This window comes from Sorex fumeus, unplaced genomic scaffold (genome assembly GCF_029834395.1).
Source record: "Sorex fumeus unplaced genomic scaffold, SorFum_2.1 ptg000086l, whole genome shotgun sequence".
Taxonomy (NCBI): Eukaryota; Metazoa; Chordata; class Mammalia; order Eulipotyphla; family Soricidae; genus Sorex; species Sorex fumeus.
Window position 1 is genome coordinate 27,762,441 of NW_026606143.1, and position 25,132 is coordinate 27,787,572.

At 41.7% G+C, this 25,132-nt stretch overlaps 1 protein-coding gene across 4 annotated transcripts in view; it reads left to right on the plus strand.

Moving 5' to 3' along the window:
• APOO (apolipoprotein O) overlaps positions 1 to 25,132 on the plus strand; it is a 70,778-nt gene that overhangs the window by 40,356 nt on the left and 5,290 nt on the right. For all 4 annotated transcript variants that reach the window (XM_056131195.1, XM_056131198.1, XM_056131196.1 and 1 more), the window contains 2 exons: positions 6,739 to 6,830; positions 11,423 to 11,503. In XM_056131195.1, the coding sequence (XP_055987170.1) occupies positions 6,739 to 6,830; positions 11,423 to 11,503 (173 nt within the window). The remainder of the gene's footprint in view (positions 1 to 6,738; positions 6,831 to 11,422; positions 11,504 to 25,132) is intronic.

Genomic DNA, 25,132 nt, shown 5'->3' on the forward strand with positions numbered 1-25,132 from the left:
AAACGAGATGCACAGCCACATGTACATACACTCTCGTTCACACACTCAACACCATGTTTTTCTCGTGGCCACTAGTGTAAAAAGACTGAAGCGAGCCATAGCAGGAGTTTGCAGGTCACAAAGCAAGATGAGTGGTTTGGTAGGTAGATGGTCCCCCTTGGTGGCAGCAGCAGGGTGGGCTCTGATGGTCTCTTGAGGTAGATTTTTTCCTCAGTCTGACTTGTACACATCTGAGAAGTGTGACACAGTGATTTGGTATACATAGCGGAGTGATTTTGAGAGCAAAGTGAATTAACATATCATCTCACTTATTTACCTTCTTTTGTGATGAGAGCATCTGAAATCTATGTGGTAAATTTCCTGTATCTGTTGCAATGTTAATAACTTTAAATCAGCTTGTCATTACATTAGACCGAGTAAATTTCATTACATTAGTGGTGAATTTCCTGTATCTAATACAATGTTAATAACTTTAAATCCTCATTAGACCATTTTAACTCTTAGACCAGCATATTTCTATTTCCTCCACCTCTGCACCCTTGATAACCACTGTTTTACTTTTTTGCTTCTGTAAACTTGGATTTTTAAAATTACGTATCAGTGAGATCTTGCACCTTTTTAAAGAATTAACTTTTTGATGTGGCGTGTTTTTTTCCTTCTGTACCTGCCTAATTTCACTTAGCATGTTGTCTTCCAGTTTACATCCATGTTGTTGCAAATGCCAAGGTGTCATTTTTTAAAGTTGACTAAAGCTCCATTATATAGAGATACAGTTCCTTTATCCATTCTTCTGTTCATGAGCACTTATTTCCCTATCTCGACTATTGTGAGTAATGCTGCAGTGAATTTGGGCATACAGATATCTTTTCCAGATACTTTTTGTAGCTCTCCAGTATATATATCCAGAAGTGGGACTGCTGAATCATGTGATATATTTGTTTTAGGGTGGGGGAGTACCTGGCAGTGTTTGGGAGACCGTGTTGCTGTATTTTCTCTCTCAGGCAAAGCATTGGGCAGCTCCCTGGCCAGGATGGATTTCCTTTAGTCTACTAATTGCTCATTTCCTTAAGTGCTTCCTGAGTTGATGAGGGTGGCTATGACTTGTGGTGGTGCTCAGAGGACCCTGGGGAAGAGAATGGCTGATCCTTCAGGAAGTGGGCCCAGCATGCCACTCAAGGGTAGCAGGTGTTTGTCATACACTGTTGTTAGCTTCTGGTGGTCCCCTTCCGGCAGTGTTAAGAGCTCATATCACTGGCTTCTTGAAACATGGAGATGGGAGATGGGGTGAAGTTGGAGGATTGCACTTACCTCTGCTGGGGTACCCAGATGATTGTGTGAACCTCTTGGAACTGGAGACCCAGTAGCTTCTGCTTATCAGCTTTCCCCATAGTGGAAGATGACCGGAGCACAAGTTTGCTGCTGTTTTCACTTGTGTGAGGTCCCAAGGTACTTAAACCTTCGAGAGTACAGGTGGGATCCCAAGGATGTTACAGGCATTTCTGTTATAAGTACATCCTTTCATTAAGACATTAGGACAAAGTGGGAAATTTTTTTTAGTCTAGGTTCTTAACATTTGTTTTCTATAACCCCAGTTTCAGTTTTAGGGATTTGGCTCCTTAATGTTTAGGCCAATGAACTGCAGTTACAATATTGCCGGTAACATACACTGTCCCACTGTCTACACAGTCGCGTGTCAAAACCCCTGTGCTTCGGTGGAGTCTGCTTTTAGGGTCACTTTTTTATGTAGGAGTACTGCTATTTATTCAGCCACTGATTAGGCTGATTGAATCGGGCATGAACTCCACTTTTAGGGTCACTTTCTAAATGCATTCTCTGCTCTTGCCCCTCTGCCGGTTTTCTTAACCTCACTCAGGTTTCTCCCTGCAATCTGTCTCGCTCGCTATTCCATTGATGCCCCTCTCCCCAGGGCTCTCTACCCTCTCCTAGGTAGAGATTGAGACTGGTCACAGCTGTTTCTCAGGATATGGCTCTCTTGGGTTGGAGTTCCATTAGCCCGGTTTCATGTCACCATTTTAGTTTGCCGTGCCATGTTATTGAACTACATATGTTAGTCACTTTTTTCTTTTGTTGGCTTTGGGACCACAGCTAAGGTGCCCAGGAGTTACTTCCAGCTCAGTACTGGGAGGAGGCCACACAATGTGGGACTTGGGGGACCATGTGCTGCCCGTAGGGGATAGAACCCAGGCCACCTGAATGGAAAGCGCATGCACTAGGTTTTTTTTTGTTGTTATTTGAGGGCCACACCCAGCTGTGCACAAGGCTTAGTCCAGTGTCATTTCTGGTGGACACAGGAGACCATATGGGATATCAGGGATTGAACTTGGTCAGCCGCATGCAAGGCGAGCACCTTATCTTCTGTATCAGCTCCCTGGCCCCTGCACTACTAGCATTTTAAATTATCTTTTGATTCTTTTTGTTTTGCTTTTTTGTTATTGGAACACACCTGGCTGAGCTCAGGGCATACTCCTGGCTCTGTGCTCAGGGATCACATCTGGGCGAAGTTCAAGGGACCATATGTGCTGCTGGGGTTTGAAGCTGGATTGGCTGCATGGAAGGCAAGCATGCTGTACTCTCTCTGCACCCCCTGTTTTTTGTTTTTAAGTCACTTTTTCTTTAAAAAATGTTATTGTGGGAAACTTTGCAACTCTTAATAAGTGTTAAAATTCCTGCTTTTCTTCACAGAAGGTGAGGTGATAGTTTGCATGGGTATAGAGTTTGTTTTCCATAAACACAAGACTATGATAGCAGCAACCAGTGTTAAAGATGTGAATTAGCAGTCACTTTGTTGTTTTTTTTTTTTAATTTTTATTAGTGAAACACCAGGAGGTACAGTTGTAGACTTACAAATTTTTGTGCTTGGGTTTCAATTATACAATGATCAAATACCCATCCCTCCACCAGTGCCCATTTCCCACCACCACGGGTCCCAGTATCCCTCCCACCCCCATCCCCCCATCCCACCCTGCCTCTGTGGCAGGGCATTCCCTTTTGTTCTCTCTCTCCTTTTGGGTGTTGTGGTTTGCAAAAGAGGCATTAAGTGGCAATCATGTTTGGTCTATAGTCTACTTTCAGCATGCTTCTCCCATCCTGGGAGGATCCTCCCAACACCCTTTATTTGATGCTCCCTTCTCTATCTGAGCTCCCTTTCCCCCTAGCATGTGTGGCTGGCCTCCAAGCCATGGAGCAAAATTCCTGGTACTAATCTCAGCCATTCTTGGGTGTTAGTCTCCTATTTTGTTACTTTATGTTCCCCAGATGAATGCGGTCTTTCTATGTCTATCCCTCTCTTTCTGACTCATTTTGCTTAACATGATACTTTCCATGTAGTACCACTTGTATGTAAATTTCATGACTTCATCTTTTCTAACAGCTACATAGTACTCCATTGTGTAGATGTACCAAATTTTCTTTAACCAGTCATCTGTTCTCGGGCACTCGGGTTTTTTCCAGATTTTGGCTATTGTGAATAGTCAGAATAGAACATAGAAGTGCAGATGTCACTTCGACTATACTTTTTTGCCTCTCTGGGATATATTCCCAGGAGTGGTATTAGCAGTCACTTTGGATGCTTCTTCCTTCTGGATTGACTTTTTTTTTCTGGAAGCTTTAAAGATCATTTCTTTTTTCACTCTCCTTTTAACTGAGAGGTAATTGACATTCATCACAGTATAAGTTTACAGTACACAGCCTGTTGATTTGATTTGCATATATTGTGAAAAGTTTATCACAGTCGGTTCTGCTAACATCCATCTTCTCAGATAGCTACAATAAAAAGACAATAAAGAAAAAAAGGAAAAAAACTTTCTTCTTGTGATGAGAACTTGTGGAATTTACTCTCAACTTAACAGCTTTCTTTGTATCATGTTCATTGTCAGGTTTGGGGATGGCCTCAGTCTTCAGTGTTGTGAGTTTTTATGGCGCTGTGAATACATTCAGGTGTTTCTCATTCTTTGTTCGTGCATTCGGGGGCCTTGCAGCTTTCCACTATAGGAGGAAGCTGTTTTGTATTTCTTTGAAATTTTTGTTCTCGTTTATCTTCCTTCCTCCACTTCTTTAATTAGCAGTTGTGTTTAAACTAACCATATTGGCTCATTTGGCTCTGGAATCGACCACATCCCAACTCGGAGTAATTCCTTTCTTTTACTCCATGGGGTTCTTGCTTCTTTCTCTCTTTCATTTAGTATTTCCTAAATAAAACTTTTTTACTTTAAAAAAATCAACTAAAGCATACTTTTTGATTATTTTGTTTTTTCTGATTTTCTCTTTTTTTTACTTTGTCACTTCCAAGGGCTCTTTTTTCTCCATTGGGGGGGGGTAACTTTTGGGCTACACCTGGCAGTGCTAAGGGTTTTCTCCTACTCTGTGCTCAGGGATCACTCTTGGAGGGGCTTGGAGAATCATGTGTGATACCAGGCATCAACCCAGGCCAGGTCAGCATCCTGTTCACTGTACTATCTTTCCGGTCCCTTCAGTTGTTCCTTTATCATAGAATTCTCTCTCTCCGCCCCCCCTCTCTTCCTCCTCCCTCCCTCCCCAATTGCTGATCTATATCCATGAGCCACATAAAATTATTTTTCTCCTTAATACAGTAGCTTCTTTAGTGTTTTCAATGACACTTAATAACAGGTTTCATTTTGTGCTTAAGTCCCTTCTGTTTCCTGTGGGGTCATTTCTGTCTTCTTGCTTGTCTTGATCTTCTCTTTTATGAAGCAGGCTGTTCTCAAATGACCATTCCCAAGTGTTTTAGATCCAGAGAAAATAAAGGTAATTGCTAAACCTTGGTTGCCCAGTCATGTTTAAGAAGAAGGCCATTGAACGCTAGTAAGAACGTTTCATGTCTAGATGGGACTTGCTGACAAACAGATTCTCCCTTAGGGTGAGCCAGAGGGAAACTGACCTCATGCTGGGTGGTACCTACACATATGAAGGGGCTGTATTCTTTGGTTCTAGCGCACATATACATGTGTACATGTACCTCCCCCAAACACACACCACACACATGCGCAACACATACTAGCTGTCTGGATTCTCAGCAGAAAATCTGTGGCATTGGTTGAGAGATATTTCCCTCCCTTTAAGAATTCACCCTAGTGAGGGATGATGGCATAGTGATGGTGATTACTTTACCTGTGACAACCTGGCTTCGATCCCCAGCACCCCCTGTGGTTCTTCGAGCCCCACTAGGAGTGATCCTTGATCTCAGAGCCAGGAGTAAGCCCTGATTACTGCTTGGAGTGCCCCCCAAACAAACAATGAGTTGACTCAGAGACTGTTTGGCCACTGGAATTTTTATTGTAAGACGGCAAAGGGGAAGCACGGGGTCACCTGTTTCATGCTCAGGGTGTGTATCTGTCCTCCTGTCTTCATCTGTGGTTGCCCTACCAGCCTCCACAGTGGCTGCCTTCCCTGGAGACGCTCCTAAAGCCCCTCCTGGGAACTTGGCTTCTGTCCCTCTTTATACTCTGACAACTGGTTGACATGTCTTCATGTCTTTTTTTCTTTTTTTCTTTTTTTTGGCTTTTTGGGTCACACCTGGTGATACACAGCAGTTACTCCTGGCTCTGCACTCAGGAATTACCTCTGGCGGTTCTTAGGGGTCCATATGGGATGCTGGGAATTGAACCCAGGTCAGCTGCATGCAAGGCAAATGCCCTACACACTGTGCTATTGCTCCAACCCCTGGTTGACATTTCTTAGTACCCATAGCTCCTCCACCCATATTTCCTTGTCAGCCTGTCATCTATATCATCTATTCATTTTACTATTTAACATGGTATTAGGAGAAGAATACTTGAGTATAGTATTTAAATAGGAAGCCATTTTCCTGTAAAGGAATGCAAGTATTAGAAACAAAAATAATGCGTGAAATTGATTTTGAAGTGGTCTTTCCCCCCTGTTCCTTTAGAAATAGTGGGTCTGTTTTTAAAAAAAGAAGCCAGTCCTCTCCTTTTGGGTGTTGTGGTTTGCAAAAGAGGCAGGGGAATGCCCTGCCACAGAGGCAGGGTGGGGTGAGGGGGATGGGGGGGGGGTGAGAGGGATACTGGGATCCGTGGTTGTGGGAAGTGGGCACTGGTGGAGAGATGGGTACTTGATCATTGTATAAATGAAACCAGTCACAAAGGATCACCTGGTGTATAATTCCATTTATATGGTACGTCCAGAGGAGGCACATCTATAAAGATAGAAAGGAGGTTAGTGGTTCCTTAGGCTTGAGATGATGAGAAAATTAGGGGTGACTCTAATGGATGTGGGCTGCTTTGTTTTGTTTTGGAGCCACACCCAGTGGTGCTTAGGGCTTAATTCTGACTTGGTGCTGAGGGAACACTCCTGGTGGGCTTGGGGAACCGTATGGGGCACTGGGATTTGAACTCGGGTCAGCCGTGTGCAAAGCAAGAATCCTACCCGCTGTACTATGGCTCCAGCCCCCAGAGTATGGGTTTCTTTTCTGAGGTGATTGCAGTGTTTTAACGTGGACTGTGTGGTGAGAGTTTCCACACCTCTAAGAGCCACTGAATTGCACACTTTGGGTGAGTTGTGTGCATTGTATCTCAAAGCGATGAGAATGTGGTAGCTCTTTTTGCTGTGCATGATATGATTAGGTATGTTCTCTGTCCTTTGAGACCAACAGTGTCTTACTCATTATTAGAAGTACATGGTAAATTATTATGGAACGGATAATGACTACTTTGATGACATCTACAACCTTTTATTGAATAGGTTCAAAAATAAAGAAGTTGGTGTATCCACCTGCTTTCATGGGACTGGCTGCTTCTGTTTATTATCCACAACAAGCCATTGTGTTTGTCCAGGTAAGTTAGACCCAGCCAGCTAAGATATTCCTCATTTCCATTTATGCATGTTTGGGTTTACTTCCTAATTTTAGGTTGCAGGTTTTTATAACAACAGACTAAAACTTTTTTTCACTTGTAGAAGAAGCACAGCAAATTGAAATGTTTTTGTCCCTTACATATCTCAGTTCTGGCCTGCCTTCCTTTAACGTTAGTGTTCTGAGAATGCATATGTGCTACTTTGAATATTTAAGAAATCTTTTTTTTTCATATTTACAGAGTCAAATCCCTAAACTGATAATTAGAACACATCCTCAGTTTGGGCATGTCTGGTTATAGGATGTGTTCTGTGGTGCTGTAGGCATTGGCTATGTTCTGGCCCTTAATACCTTGTCCTGGGTCCTGGCTCTGCTCTCGCTTTCCTTGCTGGGACCTTTGGTGAGGGCAGTCACCTCTGCTGGGAATATCCCTCTTGAATTGAGTGACTGTTCCTTTCTTACCTACCAGGCTTCAGCTAGATGATGTCCTAGTAAGTAGGACACGGTGGTAGGCATCGTGAGTAAAGCTGACCTCTTGGAGGGAGTTACTATAACAAAGGATCATGAACTGCAGGGCTTAATCCTCCGAAATTAGTTTTCTCACAGTTGTTTTTGGAGGCTTCATGTCTTAAGATCAAGGTGCTGGCAGCTTTAGTTTCTCCTTGACTTCGCACTGTGTCCTCACATAGCCTTTTTCACCGTGCATATACAGCCCTGGTGTCTAGTCCTCATCTAATAATGGCCCTGGTGATACTGGGTTAGAGCCCCACCCTTATGGCTTTACTTAATCTTAATTACCTGTTCTTTAAGGCCATTTTGTCACATTGCAGATTAGGGCTTCAACGTATGAATTTAGAGAGACTCAATTCAGTTCATTAGAGCTGGACTAGCCGTTCTCAAGATGTGATCTCCTGAGAACTTGTTAAGTATGCAGATTCTCAGGCACGACCCAAGCCCGACTGTCACAGATGCTCTAAGGGTTAGGGTTGGCCATTAGTGTTTTAGCAAGCCCTGCAGGGAATTTTAATCCCCAGGTTTGAGAACACTGACATAAACTAGGCTCCCTCAGGCGGTGGTGGTGCCTGGACTTGGAAGGTGAAACATAGAGTCCTTGGGAAGCCTGCTAGACAGGCCCCAGATCCTGAGACCCTGGGCAGCTTACAGTCAGAGGGATCCAGTGGCCAGAACTGACACATCCCAGTGGAGGAGCAGCAGCCAGGCCAAGTGGACCCTGAACTCCCCGGGTGGATTTCCTGTGACAACACTGGGCCTGTCACTCTCAGATCGGCCTGAGATTGTAGTCGTGTGTCCAGTGGCCCCAATTGTGGGAAACTGTTGACTTTTGTGGCAACTGCCAATAAGATCTTTCTAGCATGGGCTTGACATGGTAGCAGTATCGCACTGTCCTCCCATTGTTCATCGATTTGCTCGAGCAGGCACCAGTAACATCTCCATTGTGAGACTTGTTACTGTTTTTTGCATATTGAATACACCATGGGGAGCTTGCCAAGCTCTGCTGTGTGGGTGGGATACTCTTGGTAGCTTGCTGGGCTCTCCGAGAGGCACAGAGGAATCAAACCCAGGTTGACCGCATGCAAGGCAAACGCCCTATCCACAGTGCTATCACTCCAGCCCAAGTCCTGAGTAGCAGTGAGGCTTGACATGGTAGCAGTCCTAAAGGCTAATTAAGTCTTAATGTTCAAGTTTTAAGTTCAATGTTTAAGCTTTACCCACCATTCCTACCACCGTGTCCTACTAACTAGGACATCATCTAGCTGAAGCCTGGTAGGTAAGAAAGGAACAGTCACTCAATTCAAGAGGGATATTCCCAGCAGAGGTGACTGCCCTCACCAAAGGTCCCAGCAAGGAAAGCGAGAACAGAGCCAGGACCCAGGACAAGGTATTAAGGGCCAGAACACAGCCAATGCCTTACATTGGTTTTGGTGCCTGATTCTGCCCCAGCTCAGAATGACTAGTCATATCTGTATGCCTTAGATCATAAAAATAATTAAGCGTCATCTCGGTCTGTTAGAGTTGAATTAGAAAATGGATAAGATCGGGAGAGTGAACTTAGCTGCTGGTTGGGAAGCATATACGGCTGCATTCAGGGTAGATGTCAGTTTCATCTTAAATAAATAAACATATATATATGCAATTATTGCAGAAGATCTTTTGTATTCACAGCCAATGCAAACCTGTGTTCTTATTTTTCATGTCAGAAAAAAGGGTTTTGTCTTTTGTACCTAGAGCAAGCCAGGACAAATTAATTACCTTTCTTTTTACTAGATTATAAATTATTAGTGGATCTGTTTAGAATGATGGAAACATTTTGGAAATAGAAAGTGATAATGGTTGCACAACTTTGTGAATGTCCTTAAGTCCTCTGAATTGTGTACTTAAAAATGGTTGAAATGGTAAATTTTATGCTTTGTATATTTTGCTGCAATGAAAACAAGTCAGTGGCCAAGATTGATATTCATTTAATGTTTTTTTAGTTCCTATTTCAGTTTTTATTTTATTTTCATGAATGCCATGACCTTGGACAAGCTGCTTACTTGCTTGCATGCTGTTGTCTGTAAGAAAACCTTTAGACTGATGGGAAATGCTCTTTGGTGCTGGTGAGGAGCCTCCCAAGTGGTACTCAAGGGGCTGAGGGTCCCTTGTGTGCGATTCTGAGCCAACCTGCCTAGCCGGTTAAATGCTAGGGCCCGATGGTGCATATGAATGCTATTTTAATGTCAGCAATTCTAAACACCGTGAACAGTAACATACATGGTGAGTGCTGCCTACTGCTGGTCTCAGGATTATGTCATAGCCTATTTTAAGAAACAACAAGTGATTTGCTTGTGGGAAACCTGGGTTTGATCTCTGGCACCACATGCTCCCTCAGGCGATCTCTGAGCACTGCTAGGTGTGTCCCCAGAGTGCCCCCCCAGTAAAAAAGAGAGGACAAGTTATGTAGCTTTTCTGTTTTCTTGGGTATCTCCTCTGTATACAGAAGACATACAAGTTATTAAACTTGTTTTTCTCTTCCTGTTAATCTATTATTTATTACAGGGATGTCTCGGCCAAGAATCCTGATGAGAGAAGGAAATATATTTCCTTTCCTACGTTGCTATAATTTATAAATTATGTATTTTTACTATGGAAAGTTATACATATATATTATTCATTTTTCTCCTAATGTTAGTATCTGAGGAATCTATTGGCTGAATATGTGTAAATAGAGGATGCTACTTGCTTGTAATCAAATTTATCTTACTGTAGGGCCAGAGATGTGACTCAGCAGTAAAGAACATGATTAGCATGCATAAAACCTGGGTTTTATCCCCAGTACCACAAAAAATAAATCCAAATTTATTTTAACTTATTTTTGAATTTTTTCTTTCATATATAACAAACTAGATTTTGTCAGGGAAATCCTTTGAATGAAAAACATGTCACTGGGTCAACAAACATTGTTAAAAATAACTATTTTAGTCATTCTACCACGGCAAAATATGTATCACTTCTGAATAATAGAAATGATATTAATTTTTTTATAAAAGAACAGAAGTTAGGGATGTAACTCAGTGCTAGACACATGCTTTGCGTGTGTGAGACCCTGGGTTCAATCCCTAGCACCACCTTTCGAAAAAGAACAGTTGGAGCAACTGGAAGAATATACTTTATTAGAAATCAGCACCTTGGGGCCAAAGCGATAGTACAGCAGGTAAGGTAGTGGCCGACTTGGATTCGATCCCGGCATCCCATATGGCTCCCCAACCATCACCAGGAGTAATTCCTGAGTTCCCAGCCAGGAGTAACCCCTGGGCACCACTAGGAATGGTCCAAAAAGGAAAAAATAAATAAATGAAAAAAAGTTTCCATCATGAAAGCCAATTAGCCGAACGCATTTTAAGGCAGCGAACTCCCAGACCACAGAACATTCTCTGACCCTGGGACGTGACTGGGGAATGTTGGAGAGAAACTTCTGCATCAGAAGGCAAGTTCCAACAGAAATCTTGAGCATATGTTGGGGAGGACCTGGGAAAATTGAAAAACTGATAGCAACTCCACTTAGGTTCACCTGTTTTCTGTTTTTCAAATCTAAATCCCTAAAAGTGAACAATTGATTTTCAGTTTGGCAGATGAGACTTGGCTGGCTTTCATGTGCTAGACAAGAAGGGGAAACGTGCTGTGTCTGGTTTCAGATGGTCTTATGGCAGCAACAGTCTTTCCCCTCCAGTGCTGGGGATTGAACTTGTGTCAAGGCATGTGCTTTTCTGCAGAGTCTCCTCGCACAACCTGAACTCCCACAGTTTTTCCTTTTAAATTGTGGATGTTTACAATATTACAGCTGTAATTTATGATGCTTTTTAAAGAGAGAGCTGTGCACACTCAGACTTTTTTCTCTCGTTTTCACATCTTACTGTCTCTTTATTTGCTTCTGTTGTATAATGTGTATGTGTGTGCTCCAAGACTTATATGATCATCATATACATAATTTCCATTCTTTTGGAAACAGGAAATAGGAAAGTTTCCTTACCAGTCACATACAGATCAGCAAAGTGATCTTTTATATTTTATTTCAAGGTCAACGGAGAGAAATTACTTGACTGGGGTTTACGTGGATTTGTTCTCCTAGAAGATAAGTGGAAGGAGAATTTTCAAAAGGTGAGAAAGATCTTTTTCATTAGCTTTCTTTTGATTTAAATACATGGCTTCTAGGGCCAGAGTGACAATACAACAGGAAGGGCGCTTAGCCTGCATGCCACCAACCCGGAACTGTACCCAGGACTACGTATGGTCCCTCGAGTTGCAAGGGGTGATCACTGAGTGATGAACTCAGAGTAAGCCCTGAATACCTTCAGGTGTGGCCCCAAAACCAAAACCCAAAAATAATGTGACTTCTCTAGGACTTTGTAAAATTCTTGATTAAGCATTGCGTGAGTTTGTCTTTTGTTTGCTTTTAGTTACACCTCTAGGTGAGGTTCTCTGGCGGTCTTTATTGAAGAAACAATTGAATATCCTCACATTTGGTTATTATCAGCAGGGATTGAATGAGTGGCAACCATAAAATGGAAGCAACAGCAGCTTGAGACCATAATTTTCACTATATATATATATATATATATATTATATATATATAATTTGCTTAGATCATAGCATATTGTCTCATACATTTATTTCAAAGCTGGACTCATAAGAAATATAGTTTGTACCCAGACAAAAAAACAATAACCAAGACTCCTTTATGGTGAGAATGGCTGGTCACACCTGACAGTGACTGGGACCAATCCCGTTGGTATTTGGGGAACCCTGTAGAGCTGGGGGTGGAACCTAAAAAGGAGAAAGCATGTGCCATATCCCTGTCCCCAAGACTCCCAAGCTCTTGCACTTCTCATCAGCTCTGTTCTTTCCTGTAGCAGGGCAACATCTGCTCATCCCCAAGCTGCCTTGGTCCAGGTCAGGGCATGAACCATGGTGTGTTGCGCCGGCCAACTTCTCTGCTGGCTGGTGGAATTAGTTGCAGAAGGGAGGAGGTTGTGTAAGGACATGCCATATTTTATCTCCTCGAGCAGCCACACAGCTGATTGATGGTAGCCCATATTTTCTGGAATATTCTCTTTCCCCTGATAACGAAGAATGAATACAGAGCAAGTTATTATTTCCCCTTCTAGCAATCAGGCCAAAATCACTAAAGAAGAATTAAAGTTTTTTTCTGTCAATATGCCCTTTCCATCATATATTGGAAGAAACTGACTTTGACTCCATTCCCAAACCCACGACAAGGGCTGAAGAGATGGCTCAAAGGGCTTTGCGTGCAGGAACCCCAGTTTCTACCTCCCAGGTTCACATGGAAAGTTCCTTCCCCCAACACACACCACACTAGAAGTAGTTCCCAAGCACTCTTGACTGTGGCTCCCCACCCAAAGAAACTCAAAAATATAAAACCAAACTATATTTACAAAAACATAAATATCTCAAAATGAATCCAGAATTTTGAACTGGAATTTAGAAGTAATGTGGAACAAATTGCAAGTCCTCCTTATTGTTTACATAAATACTCTCCCAGTGAAATCTTGACTCATTTTCTACTGGTGGTTTCTAAAGGAATTAGTCTCTATGAAGCCTGTTTAAACTAGCTCTTGAGTGCAGAGTTCTATATTAAGTGCCCTGTGGCAGGCCCTTTTAAAGAATAAACACCCCCTAATTTTATTTTCGTTTTGCTGACATTTTCTTTGGAAGCTTTCTTTCCTGTTTTAAAAAAAATTCCGTAAGCCCATACTGAGTTTTATATGGGAAAGGAAATAACAATGTTAGGAAAATGATCCACAGCCCTCGATAGAAATGAGGAAAGTGAAACTCAGAGTGAAACTCGGCCTCGGTCCTGAGCTATCACTGTGATGTGACCACAGCTGAGTAGCCCAGACCGGGGGGGGGGGGGGCTCCCTGGAGCGTGAGTGTTGCTGTGCCCTGCGGTGTGGGGCAGAAATGCTCACACAGCAAAGCCCAAGGGTCCCCCCAGAACTGTTCACCTGAGAATGGCTTTCCCTGCTCGGAGAACTCAGCCCCGTGTAGAAGTACCGGGACTGGTTGGAATGCAGGTAAAAGAGGCCAGCATTTTGTGGTAATTTGAAGACATCAGATATTAAAGCTATTCAAATTTATGATTTTTATATCTTTGGGGAATGAGATGGTAAAGACCTCTAATTATCGGCTTTAGGTCATGATTGTCCGGCAATTATTTTTTAATCTCCTCTGCTCTTGCCCTCTTCAGAGTCATTCAAAACATAGTGTCCTTCTATTTGTTCTGAAAACATCATTTTCCTAAGAGCTGATGGTTCTCAATAGAAATCAGTATTCACCGCTTAAACATTTAGCAGAGTCTTAACTGACTAGTAGGCCCTATTAATTCAAGACTCAGTATTGCTGAAATTTCTTACTAGATTTCTGTGATTTTCAGAGGTTTTTGTTTTGTTTGATCAATGGGATCAGAGGTACAAGCTACCTGAAGGAGTAACCTTCCAGGGCCCTGTCTCTTTGGAAGGAATGAGAGACACTTCAGAAAGGAGGCTTCTATTTGGAAGTTGGTTTTCAAGTCGTTTCAGTTAGCATCTCACGTGCAATCTAATTTTATAATGTACTATAATGATGTAAATGATGTACATAAATTATCTGAGAAATGCACAGATGTGTTTAAAACAAGGCCCCAAATTTTTTAATGCTAGGAATTCCTAGTTCTCAGTGGTATTATTTCCCATTTGATTGTTGTACTCTCAGAGACCCTAAATAAATCTGGAGCATTTAGCTGCTCTTCCACATCCCTTTTTCCTCTTTTAGGAAGGAATGAATTTTAAGTGTGTGCAGTGCCTCTTCTTGTAAAATCTTTCAGTCCATTATTATCATTGGTTAGTTAATAGGAAGTTTTCTGCTTAGCCAAAAGAAGCTCTTGTTGAACCTGTGAAACAAAGATGAGTGTGTCTAGAAATAGTGTCCTCCTAAGTGGGGCCTAGAGTTTGGTTTTATTTGGAATAAAGAGTACATGTAAGATATGTACTATATTGTAATGTTACAGTTATGACCATACATACCTCTGCCAACTCTCCACATTTAAAAATAGAAGATGACCTTATCTTCTGTGTTTCCTTGAACTCCTGTGTCTCCTCATAGGGCTCCATCAGGAATTTTGTGTTTTTCATTCCCTTGGTTTTCTTTAAATGTTTCTTTTAACACTTAATATATTTATGTTCTAAGAACTTGTGCAATTAACCTTTTTAAACTTATATACACCGACTATAAATATATAAAGTTTATCTAGACTGGTTTCTTTATACCTTTGTTCTAGACTGAGTTTTATTATGTATTGATTTGCAATTGTTTTGTTCCTCTAAATGTTGTTTTTATGTTCTATGCATCACTAGTTTATTCTTTCTCATAGCTGTGGAATGTTTCTTTGTGTGAAAATATTGGTGGCCAATTGGGTGGTTTTTAGTAATAGTGCTGTTAGACACACCTTTGTGTTTTTAGAGATGTGTCATTATCTATTAAGAGTTCTTAATTTTTATTTTGGGGACCATACCCAGCTGTGCTCAGGGCTCACTCCTGTCTCTCTGTGCTAAGCTTTCACTCCTGCCAGGACCTAGGGGACTATATTGGGTGCCAGGGATAAAACCTGGGTGGGCCATGTACAAGGCAGAAACCCTACCCACTGTATTATTTCTTCTGCTCCTTAAGTTTCTTGGGTTATTTTTGTTGTTGTTGTTTGGGTTTTTTTTTCTTTTAGTTTATAGCACACACGTGGTGGTGCTCAGGGCTTACTTACTCCTGGCTCTGCCCTCAAGGATCACTCCTGGCAGGGCTCTGGGGACCGTAAGTGGTGCCAGAGATTGAACCTGGGCCTGCTGCATGCAAGGCAAGTACCCTACTCACTGTACAAGCTCTCTGGCCCTGCCTTAAGTCTTTCCATCTATAGGTTCCTTTTCTTTTTTTTTTATTAGTTTTTTTTTTTTTTTGGCTTTTTTGGGTCACACCCAGCGACACGCAGGGGTTACTCCTGGTTCATGCACTCAGGAATTACTCCTGGCCGTACTCAGGGGACCATATGGGATGCTGGGAATCGAACCCGGATCGGGCCGCGTGCAAGGCAAATGCCCTACCCGCTGTGCTGTCACTCCAGCCCCTATAGGTTCCTTTTCTATCCTTTCAGTTTTCTTAACATTTTGTCTCTTAAACAATCTGCCATGTTGGAGCAGAATGGTTCATAAGTGTGTGGTTGCACCCTTAGGGCAAACAAATATATTCTTTTCTTCTCTCAGATTGCCATCTGGATCCCAAGGCTGCTTAATCGGTTCATGTTTGATTCCAATGACAAGAATATCGGCCTCTGTGGGCACTTGTGTCTGTTTCTTGCCCTACTTTGGTTTTCTCAGCTGTTGATGCTCAGTAGCTAGACCTCTTGGGAATAGTGATATTCTACCTTTGTCATTTTATTTCCATTTCATATATTGTCTAGAATATTTTAATAGGGAACCATCTATTCTCATATATGATTTGCTCAGCTATATTTCATAAATGAAAGGATATGGTGCAGGAGAGATGGCTCAAAAGGCTCAGTGCAGGCTTTGCATACGGGAGTCCCTTGTTTCATTCCTGGTACTACATGGGCCCTTGAGCAGCTCATGAAGCGACCCCTGAAGGAAGAGCTGGGAGTAGCCCTCGGACACCACTGAGTATGGCCCCCAAAACAAAACCAAAAAAAAACCACGAAACGTGAAAGAGAATAAATACTTGATCTCCCCTCCCCCTCCCATTTATCCATTTTTAAAAAGAACGAAGGGCTGGAGAGATAGTACAGAGGTTAAGGCATATGCTTTGCACCTGACCATCCCTCACTTATTCTAGCATGTTCCCACAAGCACAGCAGGATGCCTGAAACACCACTAGGGGCAATCCATGGCCTGGGTAATCCTCAGGACCTCAAAGCCTGTGCACTGTCGATTCCTTGAGTTCTTACATTGAGCTGCTGGCCCCATTAGTTGAGAGTTGCTGGGAGGGGCCGCTGGGTCTCCTGAACACTGCCATCCAAAAGAGTGGCTTCCTCTTTGTCAGAAAGTCACCGAATGGGTTGGAGCCCATGCTTTACACGCAACAGGCCCAAGTTCAGTCCCGGACATTTTGTGATTCCCCAGCACCACTAGGAGTGAGCTCCAGCATTGAACCCAAAGTAGCCCTTAGCACCTCTGTGTTTGGCTCAAAAACTGGAGGGTGGAGTCACTGATTAAGATTTTTTAATGTCATCATGAATATGTAGAGTTAAGCACATTTGACTATTTTGTAATCTTATCCTTATCCTTATTTTTGTTTTGGGCCACACGCAGTGATGCTCAAGGCTTACTCCTGCCTCTGAACTCTGGGATCATTCTTGGTGGGCTCAGGGGAACATACAGGGAGCTGGGGATTGAACTTGGGTGGGCCTTGTACGGTGCAACTGGGGATTGCACTTGGGTGGGCCTTGTACAGGGCAAGCACCCTACATACTGTACTGTCTCTCTGGCTCCTCTTATCCTTATTACAATTAAAATTTTCCCACGTGAGCTATTAGAAGTTGGCCGTGAGACCTTTTGACATGACCCAAGTAGTTTGTGATAGTTTCCTTGCTGTCTGACATATCAAGATGTTCCCACAATTTTTCTTTGTGATTTTAATTTACATTTCCTTGATTACTAATGAGGTTTGGCATCTTATTGCCTGTTTACTGGTTTCTTCTTCCTGAAATGCCTGTTCACATCTCTTTTTGGTATGGGTCATAAGAGCTTTCTTAATGATTGATAAGGGTTCTTCCCCCCCCTAGATAATATTGTTTTTGATTTCGTGTTTGCAGTTATCTTTTCCAAACTTGAGACTTATCTTCTTACTTTTTGTCTTTTGATGATCAAAGCACTCAATCTAATTGATTTTTATAATATTTTTCCATTATAAAATTTTATTTTTTAATGCTAGATATGTTAATTAAATCAAGAAGCCATTTGATTTTTTTTTCATTGAGGATCTGAAACACTTTCAGAATAAACTCAGACAAAGTATTAGAAATGGAAACTAGCTGTGGGTGTCAGGCCTAGGCTCATAAATGACTTTCCTGGAGTTATCTCATAATCAACTAAACACATCTGTGTATCCCAGCAAATGTCATATTTTAGTTTTACACTGTTTTTTTAGACCAGTCTGGCAGTGCTCAGGGATCACTCCTGGTGGTGCTTAAGGGATTATATATGATGCTTGCGAATCAAACTGGTGTCAGCAGTTTGTAAGGCAAGCACCTTACTCACTGTACTCTCTCTCTCCAGCCCTATACTGTTTCTTTCTTTTTTTTTAAATAAAAAGCTATCCATTTCCTACTCTCAAAGAATTGTAGAAGTACAGGCCATCGGTAACCAAAGAAATCTCAGTAATTTCTTAAAGGTCAGGCAAATACACGAAGAAATATAAACCTATGACTAAATGAAAACTGAGCAGAACTTCTGAGGCTGAGCTTTCAATAGCTGGATTCAGGCCCTTGCTGGCTCAGCAGGAAAATGAAAGGGAAGCAGCGACTGCCAGCCTGAGTAAACATGCCCTGCTTTCTCTCTTCATTCGAAATTCCTCCGTTTTCTAAACATACTCAAGGTCAGCTATAAGTTATGCAGTTTAGAAATAATTGTCTTTGAAATAAGCCAGTCATAGAAGAGCAAATACTGTGTGGTTCCACTTATGTAAAATAATGAAAACAATCCAGCTTACAGAAGCAGAGTTGCTTGGTGGTTGCTAGGACTGAATGGGGGCAGGGAATCCCTGTGGCATGAGAATCTAAGTTATGCAAGAGCAAGTTCTAACAATCTGTATCACACTAGACTCATAGTTAGCGATGTTGTATTGCATACTTAAAACTTTGTTAAGTGTTCCTACCACAATACAGTAAAAGTCAAGGATAGTGTGGTTGGTTTTCCTTAAAGCTAAATTTGTTCTAATTCTGTGTCTGTCTAGTAGGTTTTTTTCTGTTTAATATTCTAAGTGTTGTTACTGTGTTTGGCATATTGAATACGTCACGGGGAGCTTGCCAGGCTCTGCCGTGCAGGCGAGATACTCTCGGTAGCTTGCCGGGTGAGAGGAGCCAAAGAGATTGTATAGCTGGTAGGGCACTTACCTTGCATGCAGTCAACCCAGGTTTGATTCCTGGAATTCCATATGGTCCCTGAACTCTGCCAGGAGTAAGTCCTGAGCACTATTTGATGTGACCCCAAAACCAACCCCACCAATAAAAACCCAAGAAAAAATATTAGAAAGGGATTGGACAATTATTTTTTCTTTTTTGGGTGTGTGTGTGTGTGTATAAATTTTATAATTCAGTAAATAAAAGAAATCCTGAGAGGTGGATGAGAGAAAATGATCATGTCCTTTCTGAAAAGGCATTTAAAAATTGGACTGAGCCTTGTGTTGAAGAAGAGAGTGGGCTTGGGGCCAGAGCAAAGCCTCTTCTTAGCTTTGAAACCTTAGGCAGTTGCTTTGACTCTTTGGAAAAACGGGGTCATAGTATCGGGGCTGTTCAAAGATTGAATAAGTTTATTCACAAGAGGAACACAAAAAGGACAGACTCTTAGTATGTGATAGCAACAGCAAGTTTCATGTGACACAGCATATAATCACTTCTGCCCGAGATGATACTGTCTCCAGGTGGAAAAATGGAGCCTCAGGTCTCAGAGCCATTAGTGAGGAGTGCTCTTATCAGGGCTCGAATTTCCTACAGCCTAGCAACTCTCAACAACACATTTACTGGCCAAAAGTAAAACAAATGTATTTTCTTAGACTTGGAGGTCAGAGGTCTGATACTGAATCAGGGTGTCAGCAGGGCTGCATTCCTCTCTCGGGGCTCCTGGGGAGAATGCATGCGCCTCCTCTTTCAGGTTGTTGACAGAATTCAGTTTCTGCAGGTTGTATGACCAAGGTCTGTTCTAATCGCACTTACCTGACAGCTGTTCCCCACTTCTTGAGACTGAAGCATTTATTTTTTTTTTAATTTTATTTTTATAAACTTGTAACAATTGAGGCTGAAGCGATAGCACAGCGGTAGGGCGTTTGCCTTGCGCACAGCCAGCCTGGTCAAGCCGGGTTCGATTCCTCCACCCCTCTTGGAGAACACGGCAAGCTACCAAGAGTATCTTGCCCGCACGGCAAAGCCTGGCAGGCTACCCATGATGTATTCAATATGCCAAACACAGGAACAACAAGTCTCAAAAAATGGAGAAGTTACTGGGCCTGCTCGAGCAAATCGATGAACAACGGGAGTACAGTATTTGTTTGACAGTTTGTTTTATTCACAATAATTTATTACATTTAATATTCCAACACCAATCCCACCACCATTATACCTACCCACCACCATATTTCAAATGATTCCACCCTGGCCCCCAAATCCTGCCCCCAAAGCAGGACCTAAATAACTTATTTTGTATTGCTTGTTATAAATAATCTGCTAAAAATGATCCAAAAAATTTATTAGAGGAAAGTGTCTGAAAATTGTTGTATCTCACCCTGGAGCCAGTAAGCCCTTGTATAAGAAATTACTAACATATACTATGTCACACAGCCACATTTGCAGCCATTTGCTTCAGGAATTCTAAAATTTTAAATAAGAAGTTAATTTAATTTTTTTTAACTGGATGGAGACTTTGGGGTTCGGAGGCATCTCTGTGGCATATCGTTCAGTGTTGCTCTCAGAGTTTTATTGTGAGTCTCTGAATCATGACCATTGATGAGCTTATATGGTGTCAGAGACAGTTTGTGGACATGACTGCGAGGCTACGGGAAACACAGGGAGATGAGGGGAGATCACCCATCCCAACTCCACGTGAGCCTGGAGATTTCAGTCACAAGTCCCGCATACCTGGTTTTTTTCAGCAGATTCACTCATGGCTGAAGCTGTCTGAGCCTGATGAGAGTGGCCATGAGCATGCAAGCTCTTGAGTTCTGGAGGTTTTCAGCTCCCAAGGCTTAGTTGGGGTGGGGAGGGGAACTCACCTGCCCCACTCTGGGTTGCCCGGAATGAGACAGCCTGGTGCAGGGTCTGGAGGCATCTCTATGCAATATTTTTCTGTGTTGCTCTCTTCTGGAGGCTGAAGCATTTCTTGCCTCAGAGTATGTTTTTTTCACCTTCATTTCCCATTTCTCTCTCCCTGGTTTCTGCCTCCCTCAGTGTGATTCAACCGCCCTGTTGTCTAGTCACTGCTTAGCAGCCTTAACTTCCAATGCCCTTCCAACCTTAATTGCCCTTTCCCATTTAAGATCAACTAGTCAGAATCTGGGATTAGGAGGCAGATGTCTTGGGAGGGGGCACTATTCTGCCTATTCCTTCCAGGTACTGGGCGTTCTTTTGTGTCTTTAAGAAGTCATTGTTCCCACCTTTTATTTCTTCATCCAAAAAGTTAGGCAGGGTCTGGGAAGATAGCGTAAGTTTGTGGCCCTGAGTTGGTTCCCTTTACTGCAGGATTGCCTCCCCTAGAATTGCTAGGTGTGGTCCTGTTGGCCTCTAGCACTGCCAGGCCAAGCAGTGCTGCACTAAAGGGGCCAAGCATTACTGAGAGCAGCTCCTATTCAATAAATGAATACCCTATGATACTCTGCTGAATCAGCCTAGGTAGATCAGGAGGCCTTCCTGGAATGGGTGCAGGCAGATTCCCATGTTTCCAGAGAGTCCCAGCAGCTGCCATATCCAGTCTCCTTTGACATCTAAATGGCCTACCTTCATATCTCCTATGCTGCCACATGACAGCTCCTCCATATTTCACAGTACTAACAGTCCAGTTGGAACACAGCAGATATGATGAGGAAATTGCCAAGAGGCCACCAAGCTCGGTGAGCAAAAACAAGAACACAAAAGACTCAGCCAGCACCAACCAGCTCAACAAATCTTTAGACAATGACTTGAGCACACCATTATGAGTTATAACAATTATCATAGCTTGACTTTTACTGGTTTATTTTTTGATTATCCTATTTTCCATTTCGTTATAAGAACAATATGAAGTGAATTTGCTTGTTCCTGCTAAGGAGGCAGGTTTGGAAGGTGGCAGGAAACTGGGAATATTGGTGAAGGGAAGGTCACACTGGTGGTGGGATTGGGGTTGGAACATTTAGTGCTAAATCCTGAAAGAACTATATTAAGAACTTTGTAAATCAGTGTTTAGCTTTAAAAAAAGAGCATTTCAAAAGAAAGCCAGTTTCTGGCTTGTGCTTAATAAACTGCCTTTATTGTTTCTTTTCTGAGCACATGATGGTTCCTGCCAAAGGTAGATCTGATTTGTAATAGTGTAGATGGGCTCAATATTTCTCTAGAGAGATATTTGACTGTCATGTTTTGATATACGGTAATGGTTACATAACTAAGTAAGGAAATTGTCCTACGAACATATTTTTGCCCTAAATTAGAAGGAAGTTTTTGTATTATATTTTTATTTCTTTGTAAAACCATTTTATTAAGGTACTGCCTTTATAATACTGTCAGTTATACTTTCCATGTTCCAATTGTTCCAATGCCCTACCCATCACCAAGGTGCCCGCTTTTCTCCATCAGTGTCTCAGGGGCCCTCACTTCCTACCAGATGACTCAGTTCTGTGACAAAATCCACAGTTCTGGTGCCTTTAGCCATTTGTTGTTCCTTTACTATCTTTCTTTGTATCCACATTGTTGTTTTTTTTTAATGTAGAGGTGGTGACCCCTACACACATAGATGATTAAAGCTAACTTCTGAAATTCCATAAAATTGTAAATCAATAAGTTGATCAAAAAATTTAAATTGTATATATTTATTTTCTTACAGGTATACAAGTTTTAAAAATTAACAGTATGAATAATCCTATGCTAATACATTTTAAAATTTACATGAAATAGAAAAACCCGACAGCTATACAATTTAGTATGAGGAAAGGAGAATTAAAAACACTTCAAGGACAGTCTAACAGGGAATGTTGGCTTTATTTGAAAATACTACAAATAATTCTTAAATGTTGCATTGATAAATAAAAGAAAGATTTCTATAGATATAAAGAAATCACCTGAATAGGCATAGAAAGACGATTTGCTACAAATGAAACAGTAATTCATTACTGAGAAAGGGTAAAATCCTTAGCAAGCTAGGAATACACAGACCTTTCTGAGTCTAGTAGAGGGTAGCAATAAGTGCTATGAGTGAATGCCATGCTCAGTGCCACAGTGTTAAGCAGTTCCTTTAATGCTTTTTGCAAAACTGGATTCAAGGCTTTGAATTCTGGCCTGGAGAGATAGTACAGCATAGGACATTTGACTTACATGGCCAGTCCGGGTTTGATCCCCTGCTTCTTATACGGTTCCCCAAGCACCACTAGGAGTAATTCCTGTGTGTAGAGCCAGGAGGGAACCCCTGAGCATCACCAGGTGTGACCCTAAAAGAAAAATAAAAACAAAAAACAAAAATGGCTAAGAATTTCCTGAGCTGTTTCCCTGAGCTGTTGCTAGAGATCAACACTGTATTTATACATTCATATATTCATATATATTCATACATATACATGTATATTCATATATACATATATTTATATATGTATATATGTATATTTATATATTCATATATATGCATTCATATACATTCATTCCTTCAAATCTGAATGATAATCTAGCTGGATAGAGTATTGTCAGTGAGGTGTTAATTTCATTGAGTTTTTTTTTTTTTTTTTTACTATATTCCACCATTCTCTTCTGGCTGTAGAGTTTCATTTGATAGATCTGCTGTGAATCTTATGGGCGTTCCTTTGTATGTAAGTTTCTTCATTGATCTTGCTGCTTTCAATACTCTGTCTCTGTCTTTGGCTTTTGTCATTCTGATTACAGTAATGTTTTTATGTGCTCGTTTTCTGTTATCTAAAAGATTTTTTAAAAAGCATATGAATGTAGGATTTTGTACTTTTGAGATTATAGTGCTGGTGTATATAGACAGTGGAATATGTCAAAACTTTACTAGAACTTCTTTGAAAGTGTTCTATTAAATATTTGAAGTCTAAAATGCATATTTGTTTGGAGGGGGTGGACATACCCCGGAGTGCTCAAGGTGTTCTCCGATTGTGTGCTCAGGGGACTGCATGTGATATGGGGGTTGAACTGGTGTGTGCCACTTATAAGGCAAGCACCTTAGCTCCTGGGCTGTCTCTTCAGACCCTTTTGGCTAGACTTTGATGCTGGACTCAATTGCATAAAACCACGTGGTTTTCAGTGCTGTCCCCCATAGATAGCCGTGTGGATCTTTCATACTCCTTTGTAGGTTCCACCTCTTTGCATTTGCTTATTTAACAATTGTTTGATTCATTGAATACTATATGCGGGAAGATTCTAGGGATTCTGTGCCCTTGCAAAGCTCATAAATAAGTTGAAGGGTTCACTTGTGAGAAAGAGAAAATTAGACAGATTAAGAAGTGCATGGTTCTCATGAATATGAATTAAATGTTCTCATATAAATTAAAGGGCAGGAAACAGGGAAAAGCCTTCATCTAAAGGTTGAGCAGCATTTTCACATATAAAATATCGGAACTGACCAATTCAGGTCAAGGGAAACATTGCCGAGGTCTCATCCCAGAAAGGAGCCTGGCAGGTTGGAGCAGACTCTGGGAGGTGTTAAGCTTCACCCCTGAAATTTTCTAGTATTATCAACTAGTGACAAATCAGTTAAAAATGAAAGGAGTGAAAAAGGGGTGAAAAAGAAAGGCAGCTTCTGGAACAGGTCTGTAGATAGAGTGACCATGGAATTTATGTTGATATTCAAGGATGTTCTTTTTCTCTTTGAGGCACCATGGTTTATATGATTTTTTTAAATAACAGATTTGGGCATTCAGTGTTCATTCTCTAAATCTACCACCAGTGTCACTTTTCCTCCACCAATGACCCAAGTATTCCTCCCTCTTCCTATCCTGCCTCCTTAGCGGACTTAAAAAATTTTGTCACGTATTAAAGTTTGGGTCACATGCTTACAATCGGGTTAACTCTGTGACTTTGGTGTATGTAGTTACCTCACCTTTAAGCCACCAAAATGCCTGGGACCAGTGCCTTGACCAATGTCCCTCAAGGATATTCTTGAGAGGAAATGGGCACTATCTGTAATGCTGGTACAGTGGCTATAAATAATAGAAGCTGGGCAGGTCAGGATGTTGGATCAATACTGAGATCAATTGGAAACCACTCCAGTAAGCTTGAAATTGTCTAGAAAATATGTTCTGAAGTGACAAGCTTGGTCACGTGTTCCTGTATTCTCACTTTCTTCACTCCTGCGCATAAGGCCACCAGGAAAATCTGTACCGAAACCACAGTATCACAGCCCCTTGCCGACTGAGCTGCAGCCTAGCGTTTTTCACACTGCCCTCTCAGATCGTTGGCGTCCATCTGAGTTAATGTGTTCTCAGAATAGAAGTCACAGGCGCATATAGGAAAGATAGCAATATTTAGCACATAAATTTTATCCCACAAGAGACTTTCCTGTAGCTCTTCTCATGGATGCCATGACCTAATTATATGTTTCCAGATGACTACCCTGCAAAAATGGGTGTGGTCCGTTTATCCCCATTTAAAGTAAACATGTTTTAAAAAACAATAATAAAGTAAACATGTTTTGTGAAGCACCATCACAAGACGCCATCACAGTTGGCCCCTCTGATGGATGATCCACAGAATAGGGTACCTAGAAGAGGCATTTCTGTAAGTTAACGGGAGTTGGTTTTGACCCCACAACTGGCACATCTGGGGCCTAC